Source organism: Leptinotarsa decemlineata, unplaced genomic scaffold, assembly GCF_025532065.1.
Source record: "Leptinotarsa decemlineata unplaced genomic scaffold, Ldec_3_MD MMD2_P_RNA_scaffold_7, whole genome shotgun sequence".
Taxonomy (NCBI): Eukaryota; Metazoa; Arthropoda; class Insecta; order Coleoptera; family Chrysomelidae; genus Leptinotarsa; species Leptinotarsa decemlineata.
Genome location: NW_027412534.1, coordinates 2,230,299 through 2,254,413, shown reverse-complemented (window position 1 = coordinate 2,254,413; position 24,115 = coordinate 2,230,299). Strand labels below are relative to the sequence as shown.

At 34.9% G+C, this 24,115-nt stretch overlaps 1 protein-coding gene across 1 annotated transcript in view; it reads right to left on the bottom strand.

Moving 5' to 3' along the window:
- The window catches only part of LOC111516184 (5-hydroxytryptamine receptor), a 616,569-nt gene that overhangs the window by 181,894 nt on the left and 410,560 nt on the right, over positions 1-24,115 (bottom strand). Inside the window, exon 3 of the mRNA XM_074170181.1 lies at positions 22,783-23,026. Within this exon, the coding sequence (XP_074026282.1) occupies positions 22,783-23,026 (244 nt within the window). The remainder of the gene's footprint in view (positions 1-22,782; positions 23,027-24,115) is intronic.

The window sequence follows — 24,115 nt, the reverse complement described above, 5'->3', positions numbered from 1 at the left end:
TTTTACAGTTAAGAACTGACTTAGATAACTGTGTTTATTTTTCACTTCAACTGGATGAATCAACAGATGTCGTTGACACTGCCCAGCTGGCCGTGTTCGTCAGGATGGTTTTTAGTGATTTCACGATTTAAGAAGATCTTTCGAAGTTTATTCCACTGAAAGAACACACTACTAGACATGAGTTGTTTTCTCATTTAAAAAATATAATTTCTTTCGAGAAAATTCCAATATCGAAAATGGTAGGCTTAACAACCGATGGCGCTCCAGCTATGGTGGGTTGTGATAAGGGTCTGGTGGCGTTATGTCGTAAAGATGAAACTTTTCCGCAATTTCTCTGTTACCACTGCATTATCCATCAGCAAGCATTATGTGGAAATTTCCTGAAACTAAACAACGTTATGAAACTGGTGGTAAAAATTGTGAACAAGCGTTACAAAGAAGATTATTCAGAACCTTGGCCGATGAAGTTGACTATCAATACGATGACCTACTCCTTCACTCTGAGTCCGATGGTTAAGTAGAGGACGGGTGCTGAAACGTTTCAATGATGTCCTATTTGGCATAGTTCAATTTTTCAAACAACGCGATGAACCGACTCCGGAACTAGAAAATTCAATCTGGCTTAGAGATTTTGGTTTTCTCGTGGACATTAAAGAGAAATTAAACGAACTTAATTTGCAGCTTCAGGGGAGAGACAAAAAACTAGCGGAAATGATTTCTGATATAAAAGCATTTATCAAAAAGCTGGAGTTTTGGGAACAAAACCTAATTAACAGCGATGACAACAAATATCATGTAGAAATAATTTCTACCCTGAAGAATAACTTCAAAAGTCGTTTTAAGGATTTCAATGAAATGGCTTTAGTAGCGCAGTTTGTTGTTTCACCCTTTATGGAAATTGATATCCAACAGTTTGCAATTTGTGTTATGCAGAACTTTGGCGAAGACATCGCTGCAATAGAAATGAAAGTCATTGAGTTTCAAAATGATTTAGCCTTAAAATCGTAAGTCTCAAGTACTGAATGTATCTGGCCTATTGTGAGTAAAGACAAATATTCAGTTCTATGCTGTGTTGCCTTGAAAATGAAAGCATTATTCAGTTCAACCTATTTGTGTGAATCTTCTTTTTCCAATATGAAGTTTATTAAGAACAAATATCGCAATCGACTTACAGATGAACATTTGGATATTTGTATTCGAATGGCTGCATCAAATTATACTGCAAACATTAAAAAAATTATCGATGAGTCTGAGTGTCAGCCTTCTCATTGAACGTGCTTTTTTATTTTTCAATGTTTATGTTCATGATAGTGCGTTACTTCTTTGTTGTTATTATTAATTATTTTTAAATCATACGTGACATGCCGTTGTGGCTGGATAAAAGTTTGTGTTAATTTTTCAAACACCTTCGTTTGATAGGTAGGAATGTAGCTATGAACAAGTACGTACTAGTAATATTAGTTATTTTGTTATTAGTTTATTATTAGTACCTGTGTATTATGTATCACCAGTTAAATAGTAAAATAAATACATATAATGATAAATTAACTGTGGATTATTTCATTTACGTTGCGTTACGTGGCTTCCGTGTGGGTAGCTCGCTGTTTATTCCAGAATTAACAAAGTAGCTCAACACATTGAAGAGGTTGGCGACCACTGTTCTAGGGTAGTGAAGAATTCATCAGGATCTTCAAAATGATGTGTGAAAAACCCCTTTTCTATTGAAATTTTTTTCCCAGATGGCGCCCAGTCGCCATCTCAAAAGTTTCATCTGTCAATTTCACTTCAAAATATGGTATTCATACCGTGTTAGAAATCACACGTTAAAAGGTAAGACCTCGTTAGTCCTAAGCTTGCACAAGTTTCTCAACTTCTGAGAGTTCTCGTTCGTATGGGGACGACAGCTGATTAACGGAAAAACATATTTTAAACAGAACAGATACAATAATTTCATTATATCAAATTGAATTTTTTTGAGTTGACTCGTTCAAAAAATAAAAGGGGGGGATTGAAAAAATGCACTGTTTATTATATTTCGCAGATCACGTAGATAAGGTAAGTGCATTTCCAAAATCGTAGTCAAAAAGACTGCGAAATTTCAATTTCCGAATTTCTCACGAAACATACACCCGTAATTTGATACTAATCTTTTTTAATTCGGTTGAAAATATCCAAGTCTCCTAACATTTAATCAATAATGTTGTTCCAATTTGAATCGGGTCCTATTCAATTTTCAAGTCCACCTACCACGAAAATTATTTTCAAGTCTTTTATTCAATGGCATTCTATTACGAAATTTGGAATTACGTTTCGTTTGGAATTTTCTGGATAAAGCAAACAAATTAGTATTCCTCAGTGCGACCGTTATTCATTATACCCTCAACGATGCTTTTCCATTTGCTCAAAGGGTAGATATAATTGATCATGAAATAAAAGGAATGGGTTGAAGTGAATTGAACAATTTTGCCAATTCCACCTCTATCATCAGGTATGTTATTTTCGGGAATACAACTAGGACACATACTCCACACATAGATGATGAATATTTTGACTTTGTTGAGTGTCAAGTCCCAAGGGAACGTATTTTTTGAATGGAGTATATTATAACCGCTTGTTTCTTTTCATAATTTTTATAATCAACCGATAGAAATTCGAATAATAATCAGCTACAAATCGAAAAGATATATAATTGTACATGTGTAGCAGTGTATCGCGTCAGTTGTAAACAGCTCCGTAGAAATAACAGTTCATCAATAGTTTGAAGTGATATAAAAAGTTGAATTTTCCATCATTCATGACGAATAATTGTTAACAAAATACGAATCCTTGGGTAATTAGAGGGTTGCATTTAAGGTAAACGTACATTACTACGGGGTAGTACGTAATTACGGAAGTTTTTGATTTTTGCCATAAAATAACAAATACACAAAATATAATGTGACTTTTCATTACCATACATCAATTATATATATCGAGTGGTCCAACGAAAAGTATGCACCTTGCTTTTCTCCTTTTTTTATAACTTAACGCAAAAATGCTCGGACAGGTCACTTTTGCTTTTGAGGGGGACACATTTTAGATGTATTTTTCTACCTGTGCCTTCAACCCCTAGTGAGGGTGAGTAAAAACCCTAAAATTATAAATGGGAAGTGGTGTCGAGTGATATATCATTTAAAAGGGCACAAACTTCTCTTTCCAATGATACCTAATTTGTTGTATTTACTTGAATAGTTATAAAAAAAGCAAGAACATTTACTCGATATTTTTGGTGTTGATGAAAATGCGGAAAAAAACGGCATTTTCATCACTACTACATTCCTCAATTTCTCTCGTGCATTATTTGTTTCGAATAACAACAGCAGATAAGTGTACAAAAATAATTTAGGCAAACGTTCATTGATTCATTCGGTTGCTTTTGAAATCATTCCAACTTTACTGTAAAATGGTTTATTCCATTCCTGAACGAGTTGAAATTGTTAAACTTTATTATCAACATAATAGTTGTGCTAGACTTACTGCTCGCCTCTTTCATAACAGTCATCCCAGGAAAAATTTGAATGATTCGTACGTTGCCAAGTTAGTCCAAAAGTTTGTCGATACCGGATATGTCTGTAATGTGGAACACCAGCCACGGAAACCGATCAGAAATGAAGCAGTGGAAGTCGCTGTTTTGGGACATGGTGAATTGGATAATACTCAAAGTACCAGTCAGCTTGCTGCAGTCACAGGTGTCTCCCATTCGTCCATAATACGGATATTAAAAGCCTATAAATTTCATCCGTATAAAATTAAATTAGTACAGGAACTCAATGAATATGATCCTGATAGAAGTCTGTAATTTTGTGAACAACTGAGCCAGCTACTAATTGATAATCCGCACCTGAATTCAACAGTCATAAATCACTTATCGAGTAACAAGTAAAAATCAAAACACAACAAGACATAACAGTCAATATATTAAACAAATCAATACACACTCCTAGAAATAGTAAATCTAGAAAAGACAACACAAAGAATACTACCTGGTGTAACCCAAATACAGGCAAATTTACCAAAAGTATCCGGAGTACCTGCACTGTGGCGTTCGGACTGCATAAAAGGACAAACAATAGGTTGACACGTTCAGTTTAAGTAGAGCCTAGATGATGATAGCATAAAATCAAATAGGAGTTATAAAGCTTTAAATCCTTTTTGTGACTCATATCAATATTAAAATATAACTCCATAACAACAATGGGTGACGAGGTCACCCTGTACGTGTATTAAGTTCCACAGACTTGACAGGAAACAAGTACAAAAGAGTGGGAATTTCAAATTTCATAATTTGTGTTCCAAATTTTATTAATTTTCAAAAAACAGACCACCGATATAGGTTGTAAGTTAATGTCAGATGAAAGCAAAATAATATCTGTTAAGTAAAATTGGGAAAGACATAATAAACTTGTTCTAAATATTTAGAAATGATGAAAATTCCGAATATTATCATTGTAAACCATTTCCTTAGATACGGACATCAAGGGATGCTTTTGAAGAATTTTTTTATTTAGACATTATATTTGAAGTTGAGAAAATCGAGAGTTGGTAACTAAGGAAAATGAGAGATTTTCAACTTTTTCATCAACAACAAGATTCTTCTCGAAGCAACGAATGTGAACGCCACTCCAGAAATTAAATAATATTATAATAGAAAAGTTAGAAATTGAATATTATTGTACTGAATAATAATAATTAAATGCAAATTTGGTCAAAACCAACCTGATAAGCCAGATTAGCTCAAGTTCCAGTGATTGTAACATTCCCAGTAGAGTGAAGAGGAATAAAAAGGTTTGATAACTCACACTACACAAAACATTGGAAGAAAACCAGATATTTACCTATTCCACTTCAAATATAAAATATATGCATATTTATAAAAAAAATTGTCCGAAAAGTAAAAACAGGACTTTTGAATCCAGAAATTTCTATTGAAAATGAACAAGTCACAGTGACCCTGAAATAATAACTGACATTTCACAGACAAATAGTGCGTTCCGATATCCACAATAATTAGTTCGGTGTAGACTTAGAACATTTTTATAATTGGTTAATTTTCTCTTTAGATAATTTATATATTTCAGATTTAAAAATTTTTACTTTTCTTATTAAACTGTTCGACATTTTCTTAATTCAGTTGTGTCTTTTTCAAATTTATTCACAGGAACACCTGCTAGTAAGATCAATTTGGGTAAGCAATCGTTGTATTTGTGCCTCAATCCACCTGAGGTGTTGAGAAAAATCTCAATATATAGAGTAGATGGGTAGTCTTTGCTAATGACATGATCTTGGCTCTGCCAGGTGAATACACTGACGAGATTGTAGACATTTTCAATAGCTACAATCCATATATACCGTTCACTATTGAGTGTGAAAACAATGTGCCATATCAACAGATATAGCCATGAGGATATTTTTATGATTTAAACAATAAAGTGCCGCCAGATGAAAAAAAAAAACAAATGGCGTAAATATTTTTAATGACAATAACGGAATTACATTCAAGTTTTTACGCAAATTAACTGAAACTAAGACCTAATATTTCAATTTAAATCTTAGTTGCCATGGAAATGATATTATAGTTTGACACTTGTGAAAGATTTAAGTGTACTATTGTCAACAATATTCACCTTACAGTTCTTCGAATTATTTTCTGTCATGGCTGCAAGATTGAGCGTAAGAGAGAAAATTGAAATTGTACGCCTTTCGGGAGATGACGTTAGAAGTGCTAGAGAGGTTCGTAGAGTATTTAACGATAGACATCCAGATCGTCCTCGTATTAGCTGCGGCACGGTATATAAAATAAATAAAATATTCAATGAAACTGGTGCAGTATCAAAAATGATGTTAAAAAGTAATCCTGTACAAAGACGAAACAGGAATGACAGGAATGATCAAATCATTTTAGATTATTTCGGAAATAATTCTAATGCCAGTATAAGGAATGCCAGTATAACTTTCAAGCCAAAATTTTTACACACACTTCAAGAAGGCGACGAAGCAAGACGCCTGGAATATTGTTTATGGGCCCAAGGGGAATATTTAAAGGTAAGAAATTTTCTAAAAAATATTTTATATACCGACGAAGCCACTTTCACTACAAATGGAGTAGTGTCATCACATGATTGTCGCTATTGGGCAGCGGATAATCCTAACTGGGTAATAAACTGTAAAAGTCAGTATTCCCAAAAAATCAACGTCTGGTGTGGGATATTAAACGAAGGAATTATTGGTCCTTTATTTTTTGAGGAAAACATTAATGCGCAGAGGTTTCTAGAATGTTCAATCACAGAGTTTTGGGATGCTATTCACGAGCTGCCAATCAATGAACGATCAAATTTAATTGTCCAGTTAGATGGGTGTTCAGTTCATTATGCCAGAGCTGTGGCTCAACGAACCGATGGATAGGCCGTGGTAGTCCGTTTATACAGTAACCACCTAGATCTCTAGACCTCACAGTTTTGGACTTTTTTCTCTGGGGACTTCTCACACAAAAGGTTTACAGAAACCGCTCAAGAGATAGAAATGAACTTTGTGCAAGAATTCGACAGGTATGTGCAGATATTAGCCCTCAAGAACTAAGGAACGTAATCAGAAACATTCGTAAGCGCTACGACACATGTATCGAAATACGTGGTGGATTAGTAGAGGCTACTAGAATATGAGTTAGAATTAATTGTTGCACTGAATCGAAACATTTCAATAATTAGTTATTAGTTACGTTAATTAAAATTTTTTGCTTCATTGTTAGTTGGATTGTGTGAATGTAATTCCGTTATTTTCATCAAAAATATTTACGCTATTTGTTTTTTTTCATCTGGCGGCACTGTATTGTTGAAATCATAAAAAAATGATATATTGTGACTGTTAGCTGTATAACTTTGTTAGTAATGAATCTTTTTTCATGAAATTTTGGTCACACCTATTTAGAGGCACTGTAAATCCAGTGGCGTAGTGATTTTTCCAATAAAAAAATCGCTAATAAAAAATCCCGATTTTCGAATAAGAAAAAATATCGTAGTATGCCCTGAAACTTTAATAAACATTTCAAATTTTGTCCCAAGGTAGACCTTCCAGTACTTGACATTTGAAAAAAAATATTGAAATCGATTCATAACTTCAAATTTTAGGGGGGTGTTTCCATTGAAAATGGGTCACACTGTATGAATTACCTGTCGTACCTCAGGAAGTCAATTGAAGTAAACTTAGTTGAATAAATGAAACGTGTACCAAAGATTTGTCACAGTAATTTCCATGACAGAAACTTGCTCCGACTGCAATGGATAATATATAGGACAAACAACAAGATTATAAGAGGATAGGATATTTCATAAAAGTAGATTAAGACCAGAAAGATGTGTTCCGAGTAATCACGTGAACGGACTTCAATTCTCCAACCGAACATAACCATTACAAAAGAGAGATGGCCTTCATCTCACAATCACCTTTATTCATTAATGAAAAAACTGATATCAACCATTTAATCCTACCGGTTGCACTTGGGTCAAGGAAATGTTCAAAACCTTTCTAATGATTTGTCAAATTTTCAACATATGTTTAAATGTTACCTTCGATTTCATTCAATTCCAAGTATTTCATTTTGTGAAATTCATTAATTTATATTCTAATATATCGTCGATTTGAATAAAATGAAATTTAGGACATCTGAAAAAATTTTTTCCATTAGGTGTTTCATGATACATCTCAACTTAGTGTTTTATGCAACTGGTTTTTGAGTTTCCTCAACTGAATACATTGGCATCACTGTTGAATTTGATTTGACCTTGATGTAAAATCTAAGCATCCATCAACTTCGGTATTGAAATATTCTCGCTATTCTGTTAATACGTCGTATGTGATTTCTACATTGATAACTTATTTTAAATATTGACTATAAGTTTCAAGAGTGTTTTGTAGTTAAATTATTTCAATCTGTTACAAATATTGTATTGTGCACTTTACCAAAATGTTTTCTTTGAAATCTTCCTCTTGAAGATGATCACTTCGTGATCGAAACACGTGCCGAAGTGTTGAAATAACGGTTTGGTGTTGGAAAAAAAACTCCAGATTTATTTGTTACTGCACCAAAGGTGCCAAACAGTGCTTCACAAGGAAAAGTTATATTGATTATTCATTTATTAGTAATGCGAACACGTTGATGCAAACGGAAATTCAAGATTGAGAAATGTGGTATTTTTTCAACTCTCAATTTCATGAGTTCGAAATACAATTTCCTGATAAAACTGATTCATCAGTTGCTATGAAAATTATCTGATTACGATTCATCCTCATACATGCATTGTGAAGTTGCAGGTGACGCTATTGAAATATCTAGTATTTGTTTTTCCAAAAATATGGGAGTCAAACCGGAAGCTGCCAATGCATCTACATGAAAATATAATGTTTTATGTTGCAGTATTCATCATACTGTCACATTCTTCAAACAAATGTCGCTACAGGTCAAATTCTGGAAAAAATATGACATGATTTATCTTGCATATCGAACAAACTCACAAATTGGATTGAAAGATGATTCAGATGAAATTAATGTCACAATCAATGAAATTGAATGAAGACTTTCTGAATACATCTCAGTATAGTCAAAACACGTTTTATATAGTTTTTAAAGTTTGAAAAAGAAAATGAATGACAGAATTGGTGAAGTTACAGAGGTTTTGTAGGCGGATTGTGATTATGGTGTGTAATACCTAGCGAAAGCTATGTATAGTAATATATTCTAACTTCGGGAAGATTATTTTATATTTGTCACGTACATAGCTCAAGATGCAAATATGGGCATATCAATATACCAGCATTGAATGTTTTGTCAATTCAGCTAAATATTTTTTCTGATGATCTCCGTTGCACGTGAGCGACCATTAGAAAGAAAGAAACGGGGGGGGGGGAAGATGAATCCGTGATTTCTTCTTGGCTTTTAGGAAGGGAAATTACAGAGAGTTCTGGGAGCTCTTCGTCTGAGGCAGCGGTCTTAGAGTAGTGCAAAAATTTTTCGGAAAGTAAGTCTGCGTGAATTTTGAGGAGGTTCGAAAACTTGAGTGTTTGAAGGGTCATCTTGACGATCAATCAAGGGCGGTATTTTGTTTTGGCAGATAGTTTTTCTGGGTGGAATCTTTGATTTTCTTTATTCTTCAAAAACAGGCGGTTAGCGCGATTTTGGGTAGTTTTTATTCTGACGTAGGGAAAATCGAGCAGTGTAGTGCAAAATTTCGAATAGGAGACGAGCAGGAAAAAGGCAGCGGTTAGTTGGACACAGTGAAAAGTATTTCTCTAAAATAAGATCATAGGTTGCTATCTCTATTGGAAAAACTATTACATTAGGCCAACATCGCCATGTTCCACCAGAAAATCACACTTTTCTCAACAAAGAAATCAAATTTCTTGGCCTTTCAACGACATCATTCGTTTGATTATATTATTGCGAAGATGAACTATTTTGAATCAAGAAAATATAATATCATCTCAAAATCCACCACCTATTTGAAGGGAAAACTAAACTGTTTCAAATGAAAAGCAATATCAACTTGATCTGAACACATAGTGTTTGTTTGAATTTGACACTGTTCTCCTTCAAATAACTCAATTCGTTTATAACAAGAGTTTTGTGAATCTACATACAAAACTATATTATGATCGATTGAAAATAACAGGAATTTTGTATAGAATGAACAGGGTTTCTTTTAAAGAAGTATTTCATTCATTTCAGTTTGAAAAGACCTGTGGTGCTCTGGTCTTTTTATGACCCTCTTGAGTGAGAGGGGAGCGGGGAATTCCGTTGTAAGCATCGCGCACGCGCCAGAATGTGTTGGAAAGTGATGTTGGTGTGTTGCGTTTCTGAGGAGGAAGTGTTTTATGTGTCTGTAGGCAGTGCAATTTCTTTACGATTATTTTGTATTTACTATAATGGAACAGATTTTACAAGACTGGGGTCTTGCACAGTTGAAAGATATAATTGGATGAAACTCCGTTATATCAGTAAGTACCGCGTTGTATACGTAGTACCGAAGAGAAAGTGGTAAACTTTGACGGCAACTCTTAATTTTGCCTTCATTTTGCGAAAATTATAACAATTCTCCGTAATTTTTCACACATAGATTATTACATTTGCCGAGCTCTGCAAGTGTATATTAATTTAAACTGAAAAATCCTCCACGTTGATTCAAATTTGCCAATCTCTTGTTTTGAACATACATTTATTTTCTCTTAGACCGAATTTTTTATTGAAAGATAAAGGTACTTATAGTTTCGACAATAAATTATAATACAAAATTACCAAAATAGGCACCGGTAGGTATAAAAAGCTTCTATATGTGACAGCCACTTTATGATTTCGAAATGTAAAAATTTGTTGAATTCCGAAACGTCTTTGCTTTCTGTAATCACTTCAGAAATATTTTTATGTTATTCATTGGGAAAAAATTGAATATATCCTACTCAGCTTGAAATTATTTAAAAGGAACTTTAGGAATGTAAGAAATTGGTAGAAATATTACCAAACTCACTAGAGATGAAATATGAATTTCCAAAAAAAAACGTGAATGCTGTTATTTAAATAGCGAATCATATTCCTTCAAGTATGTCTGTATGATCATGAGTTACATTTTTTCAACAAAACATTTTATACAGGATTCTAAACAGGGTTTTATTGAAAAAAATAATTTTTTATGATTAAGTGGATGCGGTTTTCATATTTTCACCTTTCTATATATTTGAAATAGTGGTTAAGGATGATGTGCTGATTTCTTCTTTCGTTTCAGAATCCAAGTGATGTTTCAGCAATTGTGGATAAACAAAAGCAGAATGCAGAACTTGATCGACGACAGTGATTTTTTTGATGTTATTTAACAGAATGGCATCTAGTTTCAAAAACTTCATTTGTATAAAATTACTAATAAATTGATTCATTTTCTTTTCCGAGTTGTAATGTTTTTCATAGGCTTCGATTTCATTTTATTTGTTAATTTGCAATTTGTCAAGAATATGCTTTTTTTATATATGTTTTCTCATTGAATATTTATATATGTTATTTGTATAACTGTATGATCTCTCAAAAGTGTGCGGTTGGAATATGATATTTGAGCAAAGATTAGCAAAGACAATTTAGTTCTCTATAACGTTTTATTTTTCATCACATGCTTTTTCAGGATAATATTCATGATTTGCAATTGCTTCAAATAAACCAATCGTAATATGTAATGTATTATTTAGTTTCTTTCCTCACCACTTATAGCTGTGCATATTACAAATGAGATACTTTGGATTCAAGTAACTAAATACATCCAAATGAGAGGGACAGTTTATAAACAGAAGCATAAGTTCATCTTTGATGAAGTAAATGAGTTCATTTGATTTATACAAATAGAAGCATTTCAATGAAAAATTTTTCTCTTCAAAGGAAAACAATTAATTTCTCATACGGAGAGATTCAAATAATGTTCCAAGTATACATATCATTCATTCAAAACCCAAAACAGTTTCGCTTCGAAATTAATTTTGCTCAGACTAAAGAATGCATATTTACTTCTCTTGGGCTAATGTGATGAATTCTATTGAAATGTATGCACAATCTTGGTGAAATATTTTTTTATACTATAAAGAAGCGTTTATTCAGTCCATTTGAAATGATGATGCAAATTCAATTTGAGAGAATATGTTTCTTAGTTTAAAATAATATTTTTTCATAAATATAGGAGAGCAATTTTTGTTTGAAGGTGATTGACAATGTTTCGTGATGAATTTCACTAGTTCGGACTTCCATTGTCTACTATATAAAATGATTTGAAATCCCTGAAACAAGTTAAAAAGAATAATTAAAAAAGAATAGTTGAAAATAACAATTATATTAAGCAACAATAAACCTACAAGTAAAAATATAATAATTGAATAAATAAAAATTAAAGGAATGAAAAAAGAAAATAATAAAAAATAAAAAAGTGTAGGGATTCCAAGTCACGTTAGTTCACGACGTTTCGATTGTTGGTATCTACAATCGTCTTCGGGTGATGACTGGACTGATTCCTCCGAGAGTTGACTATTTTATAGGTCGTTGAAATACTTTCACTTTCTCTACTTTCCATTTTCCGCTTCACTGATTCCGTGAGAGATGACCGTTTTGGCGGGAGTTGGTCATTTTTCGTTTGATGATGGGTTTCCATATGTTTCGTATATCTACGCTGGCCTGGCTGAATACGTTGTTGGACAACATGTATGCGGCTTCCTTAAATTTCCTCCTGAACCAATGTTCCTCTCTGTGCAGGATCTCAGCTTGGGACCACTCGATGTTGTGTTGATGGGTCCAAACATGGTCTGCTATTCCTGATTTGCTGGTTTCTCCTCGCTGTTTGCTTCTTGTGCTCGGCAATGCGAACATTCAATGGCCTCTTAGTTTCACCAATATAGGATTTTCCGCACTCACAGGGTATCCGGTACACAAGATGAGGGACTGCCATTGGGATCGCCACTTTCAACAGTCATAGCCAACATATATATGGAGTGGTTTGAAACTCTGGCCATTGAAGAAGCCCACAAGAAACCTCGAGTCTGGTTGAGATATGTTGACGACACCTTCATAATATGGAACCATGGGAATACTGAGCTAGACGCCTTTCTGAAACACATCAACAGCGTGAGACCTTCCATCACTTTCACAATGGAGAAGGAAATCCACAATGAATTGCCATTCTTAGACCTTTTGGTGAAGAGGACCGACACTAAGTGGGAAACATCTGTATACCGAAAACCCACTCATGGGACAGTATCTGAACCACGAATCCAACCACCATCAATCCACAAAAAGAGGAATCATCAAGACTCTATTAGACCGTGCTTTTGGGCTCTGTAATACAAAGGAAGGTCTCGAGAAGGAACTAGACATCATCAAAAATGATCTTCAGCGGAATGGATACTCCAAAGCGATGGTAGAAAAGACTTTGGCTAGAAGACAGCAGGAGCCTCGCAAGGAAGAGAAGCCGTCACAACCAGTGCTTGCACTTCCCTACATCAGAGGATTATCGGAGAGGATAAGAAGAATTGGTTCCAAGTACAACATTGGAACCTGTTTCAGATCCGGTAACACTATCCGTAGCAGCCTCACGAAAACCAGGCCCCCAAACGCGGACTGCGATTCCAAGAATTGCATTTACCGGATACCCTGTGAGTGCGGAAAATCCTATATTGGTGAAACTAAGAGGCCATTGAATGTTCGCATTGCCGAGCACAAGAAGCACACACAGCGAGGAGAAACCAGCAAATCAGGAATAGCAGACCATGTTTGGACCCATCAACACAACATCGAGTGGTCCCAAGCTGAGATCTTGCACAGAGAGGAACAATGGTTCAGGAGAAAATTTAAGGAAGCCGCATACATGTTGTCCAACAACGTATTCAGCCAGGCCAGCGTAGATATACGAAACATATGGAAACCCATCATCAAACGAAAAATGACCAACTCTTGCCAAAACGGTCATCTCTCACGTTATCAGTGAAGCGGAAAATGGAAAGTAGAGAAAGTGAAAGTATTTCAACGACCTATAAAATAGTCAACTCTCGGAGGAATCAGTCCAGTCATCTCCCGAAGACGATTGTAGATACCAATAATCGAAACGTCGTGAACTAACGTGACTTGGAATCTCTACACTTTTTTATTTTTTAGTATTTTCTTTTTTCATTCCTTTAATTTTTATTTATTCAATTATTATATTTTTACTTGTAGGTTTATTGTTGCTTAATATAATTGTTATTTTCAACTATTCTTTTTTAATTATTCTTTTTAACTTGTTTCAGGGATTTCAAATCATTTTATATAGTAGACAATGGAAGTCCGAACTAGTGAAATAGGAGAGCAAGATTTCTTTAAATCGAGATAAATTTCTTCACATTGAGATTTTTATTTTTACTGTGAATATACATGTGTATTAACCATTTTACGATTTTGAGAAGGTGTTAGCTATAGTAAATTTGTATACAGAGTGAACTTACTGATTGCCTTATAGATATTTAGCGGTCAGAAATCATTGGCCAAGTAAGAGTTTTTCGTCACTCTCGAATATTATAGTAATTTTTGGCGAAGGTTCAAATACTCGCATAGAGTTTTATTTTTTGAGATTTGATTATGGTTGTTTTTAATTAATATTTTGAGTGTTTGTTTATTTCTCTTCATTATTGAATATAGTATCTTCTAAAGGTTTTAGGCAGGCTTTCATTTCAAAATCTACCTTAGTAAAGTCTTGGAAGAAAGTGGCTGCGAATTTTTAAGATGTATTCTCTGTGCAACGAAAGACCTCCTCCCAGTGCAGGAGGCGGAATTCAAGCGTCTTTCGGATTTGCCTGACATCCAAAATTTGATGTGGAGGAATTCGCATCGGATGACAGCAGCTGCCAAATTTTAGTTGAATGAAACAAGCACGGCAACAGCGAAAGGGTTACCAATGGTTGATAGACTATTAGTGACCTATTATTCTACTGGTGACTCAGCTATAAAACCGTAGATGTTTCAGTGGGATACGTATATATAATAATAATAGTGAAACCGTTCCGGATTTACTACAGTTGAAAATGTTCAATTTTTTACTACGCTCTCCTAAAAGTGTAATTAGGCTATCATATTTCAGAAATTGTGAACTTGAATATGGTTTGAGATTAATTCAAACCACACAGCGTTCTTAACTTTGAAACAGTTCTGATATGCACTTTTTGGTATGTCCTTGAGCTTTCTTAGCGATTCAGTTTTCATCTTCTCAATAGTCGCAAAACGCAATTCTTCCATGAATCACTTTATTCTTGGGGACAAAAAAGTCACAGTGGGGCGAACCTGGTGAATACGGTAGCTGAAGCACGATTACGGTTATGGTTTTGGCCAAATAATTGGCTACTTGTGTATCATTCACATACATTTGTAGATAACAATGCGAGACAACATTTTTGAAAAATGCTGTGAAAATTACATAGAGAATTGGTCCCAAAATGGATCCCTGTGGAACCACACATGTCAGTTCTCTTGTTTAAGAAACCCTAGTATTGAGTACAACTCGTTGCTTTCGACCACTTAGATAGCTATCAAAAAACAAAACCGATTCTTCTGAGAGTCCAATATATCTTAGAATATGTTTCAGCGCAGAATGATTTAGGGTATCGAAAGCTTTCGAATAGTCTAAGAGAACTAGAACAGTAATCATTCCCGAGTCAGTAGCCTGGAAGATATGATCTATCACATTCAGAATCCAGATTGAGTATCCGGCAAAATATTATATGTTTTCAAGAATTCCACAAGTTGATCTTTTATACTTCTTTCTAATAATTTTGAGACAACGGGTAAAATGCTGATTGGTCTCAGGTCTTTGAGCTCACTGACCACCTCACATTTCGGTAATGGGATCACATTAGCCAATTTCCACTGAGTTGGATATACTGAATATTCAATGCAGAAGTTCAAGAGGTGGGAGATATATTCAATTATGAATGGACAACATAATATGATAAATTTTATGTTGAGACCGTCAGCACCTGCCGCCGTTGTTTTTACTGCCAGTAAATACTTGAAAATGTCGTTATTCTCGATTCTGCTAAAACTCCAACTTACATCGGGACCAACAAGTCGAGCACTGTAATACTGTTCAAAGTCCGAGCCTTTACCGGCAGTGGGAACTGAATTTAGGAAAAAATCATTCAAGTCATTCACATCTGAAAGATGATCTGGAATATCGTTCTTCTTTCTCTTATAATATATGTTGAGTCTTTTTAAGGTGTCCTATGCATTATTAGTATGCCTGCTATGAAAATTCAAATAGGTTTTTTCTCCCTCTCTACTGATTCATTAGTGAAATTTCTAAGGTGTTTGTATTCTTCAAAATCGCGAATGTTCTTGGTTCGTTTGAATTTTTTAAGTTTTTTATCGCGTTCTCTCATCATAATTTTAATATTGCCGGTAATCCACGGTTTATGTTTTTTCCTAATGAAAGCTGTTTTGGAAGGCGCATGTAATTCCAGTAAGGTGTTCATGTTCTCGTTGAAAAAAGTTACTTTTTTGTCAATGGTATCCAAGCCATAAATATGGTGCCACGGAATTGACTGTAAATCAGTATATAATTGATCTTCATCAATATTTTTAAAGTCTCTGTACTCAATAATTTTGTTGCTTTCACTTTCACCAATCAGGTTGAGGGTGAAATAAACCAAATTATGGTCAGATATGTGTGAAACATGAAGAAAACTACAATTTGTACCTTGGCATTGATCTGAAACAATTATCAGGTCTAAAATAGAAGTGGTGTTCTGAGATATTCTTGTAGGAAAGTTAACTATCTGCTTCAACCCAGTACTCATAAATAATTCATTCAACTCCCGAACAGAAAAACTATTGAAATTTGCCAAATCCACATTGAAATCGTCCATACAGATGATTTCATCAAATTGAGGTACAACTGATATCAAACTGTTTTCAAATTCATTGAGAAAATTTGTCAGGTTCAATTTAGGCGGCGTATAAATACAACCTACCGCAAAACTCATGTTTTGCAACCTCACACTCACCCACAAATCCTCAATGTTATCATTGTTGGGATGGTTAGAAAATTTGAGAGTGTTTCTCAAATAAATCACAATAACTATATATTATATATAGAGCCTTGAAGATGACAGCACAACCAGCTAATAAATGGAAGTTATAAAGCTTCAAACCCTTTTTGTGATATATGGTAAAACAAATAGGTGAGAAATGTACTTACTAGCTTGAGTACTGTACCCAGAGTAGATCCTTTGATTTTGTTTTGTGTCAGCCATGGGGTTGTTGTGCCTTTTGATAATCCTGTTGTTGTTTTTTCTGTCAAATTATCAAACTTCAACTGTCTTTTCATAATGTTAATTATCAAGAGGAAATATTTGAATATTTTTTCTCTCTTCTCTCTTTTGGATTGCTACCACGCACCGAGTAAGTGCCAAGCATGACCAGTGAACTAATTTCAAATGTTTAAATAAAATAAGTTTTTTGTACTTTCTCTCTGAAACTTTTCAGCAATACTCTCAAGGGCATACACTTTTTCAAGTGTTTCCATCGGTAAAACTTCAAGTAGTTGGTTTTTGGTATAGAAATCTTCAAAATAAAAATTGTTATCTATTGAAAAACTTTGTATTTCATGTTTCCTCAAATTTTCATTTGGTACTTTGATGAGCTGTCGCGAATGATAGAAAGCGTTGTCAAGAGAAATATTACACCATTTTTATCCAAATTTGGCTTCAATGTGTTTTCAAACCAATCCTCGAAAACATTAGCTTCCATGTTCTTATGATAGTCAACATTAGAGTCCTCAAGTTTTTTTCCACATAATTTCAAAGAATTCGGAACCCATCCTTCACTTTCTTTGCAATGCATAATGTTAAGTCGCGATCCTTTGTTTGCTGGCATGTTAGGCGTACACATTTTTGAACCATCAGTCCACCCTTTCATAACTGTGTTGTGAGTTTCATATCAAGTTTCATACAAATAGAAAATTTGCCGTTGTTCTTGTCTTTATTTAGGTAGTATTTGTTACGCAATTCCACTATTCTTCTGCTTTCCATAACTGCTTGACGTTTGCTTATCATTTTCAATATAAATCCTAGTTTTTTCGTCCAATTCTGGAGAGTTTTGTCACAGCAGCTCACGTGATGGCCGGAAGTAGGCATTCAATTTCTTCCTTATGATTTCAGTTGTAGTGATCTCATTGCTTTCGTAACAGTCGTATATCGTTTTTTTCAATGATTTCATTAGATGAACATCAAAAGGTTTTGGTAATCCCGTATCACATCGCGTCTTGCGTTCATGATGTTTGTTTTTTACGTACAGTCGAGAAAGGAATTTCGGTCAAATCTGATGTTGCTTCTGAGAGTTTGTTTCGCTCGAAACCAAACTTGAGATGTTGATCCTTATATATGTTACCGGCCAAACCCGATTTTAGGCCAAACTAGTTTTACCTAGGCTAAACTAGTTTATCCTATATGCGATCGGATAAATCGGTACAGATTAGGCGAAACGGGTCTGTCCTAAGGATGATAGGAGAAACTAGTTTAACCTAGGAGGAACTGGTTGGGCCTAATATGAATAAGTACACTTCAGGATAAACTAGTTTGGCTTAGGATGAACTGGTTGGGCCTTATATGAATAGGTACACTTCAGGATAAACTAGTTTGGCCTAGTCTATTCTATGCTAACAGGGACAAATTAAGCGAGTAGGTACGTGTCGAGACCTGTGCATTCGGGGATCCTCCGATCGTATTTCTCACGTCGTCGCTTGCCCAGTCACGCTCATTCTTCTTTAAATTGAGGACTTGTCAGTTGATACTCGTGTTTTGAAAAGATGAAAGTATATTTTTTCGGTTTTGTTTTATGTTATCATGGATGAGCCTTCTACATCTAGTAGACAAGCAGATCAAAAAAAGTGGAGAGAAAAGTTTGTAGCAGAAATTGCGGAAAGTGAAAAGAAAAAGTCTTCTCATTATAATGTGTTGTTATCAGATAAATATTCGGAACTGGTTGAACAAGTGGAAGATGCTGAAAAGTCGAAAAAAGGACACCTTTACAAAAAAGACGACTCAAACGATTTGGTGTGCTAAAAATGGGATGTAAAAAAACTAATAGCTTGGAGGAAAGGGAATATAAAATACTATCTCCAGGCTGATGAGCTTTATGATGTGATTGACGCAGCTCATGTGGCGGTTGGACATGGAGAACGTGACAGAATGTTAGCCGAGACATCAAAAAAATATGCTAATATCACAAAAGAAATGATAAGCCTCTATTTCAATGTGTGATGTATGTCAACAAAAAAAGACAAAAAAGAAAAGAGGACTAGTTTCAAAGCCGATTCTTCACTCTGAAAGGAATAGCAGATGCCAGGTGGATTTGATCGATTTTCAGACACAACCTGATGAACAATTCAAATTTATTATAGTTTACCTAGACCATTTAACAAAATTTGTTCTTCTGCGTGCGTTAACATCTAAGAGAGCGGCAGAAGTGGCCTACTACCTGAATGATATATTTCTAACTATAGGAGCACCATGCATTCTCCAATCTGACAATGGTAGATAATTTGTCAATAATGTGATTAGTGAGCTCGCAACTCTTTGGCCAGAACTTGAAATTGTGCATAGAAAACCAAGGCACAGTCAAAGTCAGGGTTCCGTTGAACGCGCTGATCAAGATTTAGATAAGTTTTCGGCTGAAGGACAACAATTCAACGAAATGGTCGGAGGGTTTAAGATATGTCCAGTTCATGAAAAACCGTGCCTTTCACACAGGAATGAAACAATCGCCTTACAAGGTCTTATTCGGGATAGAGCCTAGAGTAGGACTTTCGACTTCATCGTTACCCCCAGAAATAATAAATAATATTCAGGATGAGGACGACCTCAGAAAAGTTAGCGAAGATGATCTGAATAGTAACCATGTTGACGGCGTTGTGGAAGTTGATACACAGAACATTAAAGATGCTAGAATAACGGCGGCAAAGAAACTTAAAAAACAAGCAAAAAAAAATTAAAGCTATTTCCGACAAATCCCATCCACCTGCCAACATTGGAGACAATGTAACTATACCAATTCCAGACGTAGACAAAGGCAGAGGTGATCTCAGAAACATTATTGGGGTTATTCTTCGGAAAAACGATGAGGACCTTTATAAAGTTGGCACCAAACATGGTGTATTGCAGAAATTATATTGCAGGTACATATTTTTTGCTCACTGTATTTTTGAAGCCCATTTTATTAATATTTATTTCAAATAGACTTCATACTTCAATGTCGACATTACCATATTTCTCTGGTGATTGAAAAATATTAGTTTTGATTTGTTTTTTTTTTCAGAACTGAATTCGATATTTGCATTCCGAAATTTTTAAACGTAGGTGATGTTGACCAAGATACTGAAATATCTCTGAGGACTGCAGCCACTAAACATTCAGTTGGTTCAGGACAAGGTTTCGTAAGGTGCAGCTGCGTAAAAAAATGTTTAACAAACAGGTGCAAATGCAATAAAGAAATGGTGCTCTGCAATTCTGAATGCCATCAGAGTACACCATGCAAAAATAAGTGAATTTGATTTAATTGATAAATACATATTGATTTTATTACTCGTATTTCTAGTATTTTATTATTCCCTGTTAGTATAGAATAGACTAGGCCAAAAAAGTTTATCCTGAAGTGTGTTACGGTTTTATTTTCCCTTTCTAGATATCAAGAATTTTAGACTAAAAAGGAAGGGAAGAAGGAGAAAATAAATAGAGGAATCGGATTGTCAACAAATCTATATTATATGTGGTCATGCCCTTACAGATAATCATTATTATTAAATATTTTTTTTTATTTCAATTCTTCTCAAATTTTCCTACTCTCACTGTCTCTGGCAGTAAACTTGGTCTCTTCAGTCACTTAGATCATTAAAAATATAGCAGTTATTACAAAATAAATAAAATTTCAAAACATAACCTATACTTGTCATCATCATCCATTCAGATTGATTTATGTCTGTATTGAAATTCTTGTCTATGATTGAAATTTCATCCACATTTGGTACCATTGATTTGGGAAAAAGGTAATTAGAACTGGCACAGATGTGAAGGAAAGAAAAAAACTGAAAAAAAATTGAAGTCCTCCATTTTGATGGTGATATTCAATTTACGCATTTTGCGGATTTATTCTGGAAATCCCATTCAAAAGCACCAGATTATTGATAAGTTGGGTAATCTTAACCACCTTCACTCATTTGTGGATATATTTTCTGAAGTACTGAACATTCCAACCTTCTTCGACGTTTAAGTTCTACGTAATCACTTTCGAGGCCACACAACATCTAGGGTATGTTACCTTCTTCATTTGAACATTCACTACAATAGAATGTCATTAATACTGAATGTATTCATTGTTTTCAGGCCTGTTTCCTTCTTTTATTATCCTTGATTTGTTCTGCTTTATATATCAAGAAGTAGAGTAGTGGATTATAGTGCTAAACCTGGCTTCTCATTCCTTCCTGCTTGATAATAGGGATTTGGAATCTGTCATAAGGCTTCACTGGTTGAGAGATTTGTTTCTGCTTTAATTGACCCAATGCACGAGTGATATTTAAACACCCCAACTCTTAGGATACTCTCATGAAGTGTATCAGGACTTGAAGGAGACACCGACGAAACAGATAAGCTTTTTTCATAACTGTGCTTTATTTCTATCATTTTATTGCTCAGCATGGTCGCTTTCACTAATTGTGCATGAATTACTATACAAATTGTTTTGTTTTTTTTCTTTATAGTTGTACAGTTATCAAGTTGTGCTAGACCATTAGTTCAGTCAAATCCTCATTTCCTGTAAAGAAAAAGCATATAAATAACAACTTTAAAAGAACCTATAGTGGGTTAAAATCAAACAACTTACCTCTAGCGTTAACAGTGTACACTTTCAGTATATATACTAAAAGGTTAAGGAACTTAGCGCATGTAACTAGTACATTTATTACCATAACATAATATTACCATACCATTTACAAGATTGCATTTTTGCATCTATTGCAATATTTACATGAAGATCGACCTTTGACCCCTGTTTACACCATAGCCCCTCTTTTTCTTTCTTTTCCTGTCACTCCTCTCACTCTTTTCCTTACTGAAATCAGGCTAGCCATCATTCATAATTGCGATTTCCCCAACTGTCAAACGTTTTTCATTGTTTTGAGATATTTATCCAGCTCCGGTTCCACAACATTGTCACCCTGTCAATTGTCAACGACAAGCAATTAAGATTTATTTGATTTTGTTGAGGATTATCGAACTTGATAGGTTGTTTAATTTAATAATATAGTTGGTATAACTATTCGAGTTTTATTGATTTTTTTTTGTTCGATAAAGAACCCCACCCGCCTCCAATGAGCAAGGGTATGTTCAGAAAGGATTAAATATTTTGCTGCTAACGGCCAACCAAGCATCGCAAAGCGTTGTATTCCTTGGTTCCGAAGGTCCGCAGTAGCAAGTGTACCTATTCATATAAGGCCCAACCAGTTCATCCTAGGCCAAACTAGTTTATCCTGAAGTGTACTTATTCATATTAGGCCCAACCAGTTCCTCCTAGGCTAAACTAGTACAGACCCGTTTCGCCTAGACTGTACCGGTTTATCCGATCGCATATAGAATAAACTATTTTAGCCTAGGTAAAACTAGTTTGGCCTAAAATCGGGTTTGGCCGGTAACATATACATTGAAACATACTTTCTGTGTTTCAATATTCAAATGCATCCGAATCTCATTCAATGGTATCTCTTTTTCACATTGTTCACCATCGGTATTGGAATCACTATACTGGAAAAAGTCTGCGTTGTTATCTCACTCGTTATTACTATTAGTACTTGTCCAAGGGCGCCACATTTTAAACAGAAAACAAAAATTTCAAGTAATTATAACTGTACCAATATCAAATTTCAACACTCAAATCGCGATCAGTTCCTGAACTGACAAAACGACGACTATAACCATCCTCTTTTCGTTACCGTAACATGACTTTAAATTTAATTTCATGACTCTTCAGCCAATCATAAAACTTGGTTAGAAAAAATTATCCAATACGAACGGCCAATTCTTCAGTCCACATGGACTAGCTGGCAGCGACGTCATTTCTATATATTGTTTTTTGATTTTTGAGAGCGCTGACACCTTCAACTATGCACAATACCGTTTACTTCGACTATGTTCTCATGATAAACGATTTTCAAAACTCACCTGTCCAGTGCGATTGCAACGAGATGCAATATGGATGCTGTACAGCAAAGGACGTCGCTCGAAGTCCACATGTCACAGAGTTCTGGTCCCAAAGTCCACTCTCTACTGACTTCGTAAACTGCCCCAAGGGGCATAACTAAACAAGCTACGAGAAGGTCGGCGACGGCAAGGGAGAGGATGAGATAATTTGCAACATTCTGAAGATTTCGTTCGAGTAGGATGGCGGCGATCACGAATACATTGCCTGAAATAAAAGTCAGGTATGAAACTTTCAGGCTTCAAAATAGAAGGAACAATTATGTGTGATTATTGACTTCTTTATTTTGTGGAAACTCATGATCACTTAAATGAAATGAATCAAAACACTTTTGTCTAATTTCCACTAGTTATGTTATTTCTAGGACGGGTTGCCGGTTTTACCCCATTATCATGTATAAAACTAATATGTGAAAACTGAAAACTCGGTAATATCGGGAGATTTTAGGTAAGCTAGCTAGAACTAGAATAGAGTGTGGCGAATGTGGCGTCCGAAACCGGTCGTAAAAATAAAATAACTAGTTAAAATTAGACAAAAGTGTTTCAATTAATTTGGTTAAAGTAGTAGAATGAACAGTTGAGAATTCAATGAAATAATTCATCATCAGTAAAAAGTCCTACGCCGAGTCTATCTGTTTGAAGACAATAGACTCACAAATGATCGAATCGAATTCATGAATAGAAAATTGATTCCCGTACGACAAGACGCATGAATATAAAAAAGAATTATATTATAATACACTCTCGGACAAAACATTGCATATTTTATTTCAAGAATATTTCAGTAGGTTGAATGGACTGACGCCTATCATTAAACAACTACCCTCCTGGCTAATACCACGAAGGGCGTTGGATTATATCCGACAGGTGTCAGTGCAGGGATCTTCACAGAAAATTTCAGGGATATGCAATTGGCAGTACAACTGAAACAGTCGACCTTCAATTTTGGAACGGGCACACTTGCAGACCGGTTTCGGGCTCATTAGCCACTCATTCGTGCAAGATAGTGGCCATCATCGACCTAAAGTCAATGCTATTCCATAATTGAAAATCGGAATTCTTTCAGAGCATTTCATTTCTCTTCCTAAGTTGGAGCGAACAACAAAATGTCACTCCATCTAGTGGACGAGGTACTAACCAACTGCATAGCCGTAATTTGACCGATTCCTCTGAATGAGGAAGAAAAACTTTCTTATTAGTCAGTGGGCTTATGCTTGAAGACTGGCAGTGAAAAAATCTGAAGAAATTAACTTTGAACGTTCAAGCCAGCCTCGAATATACCTACACAGTAGGTTGA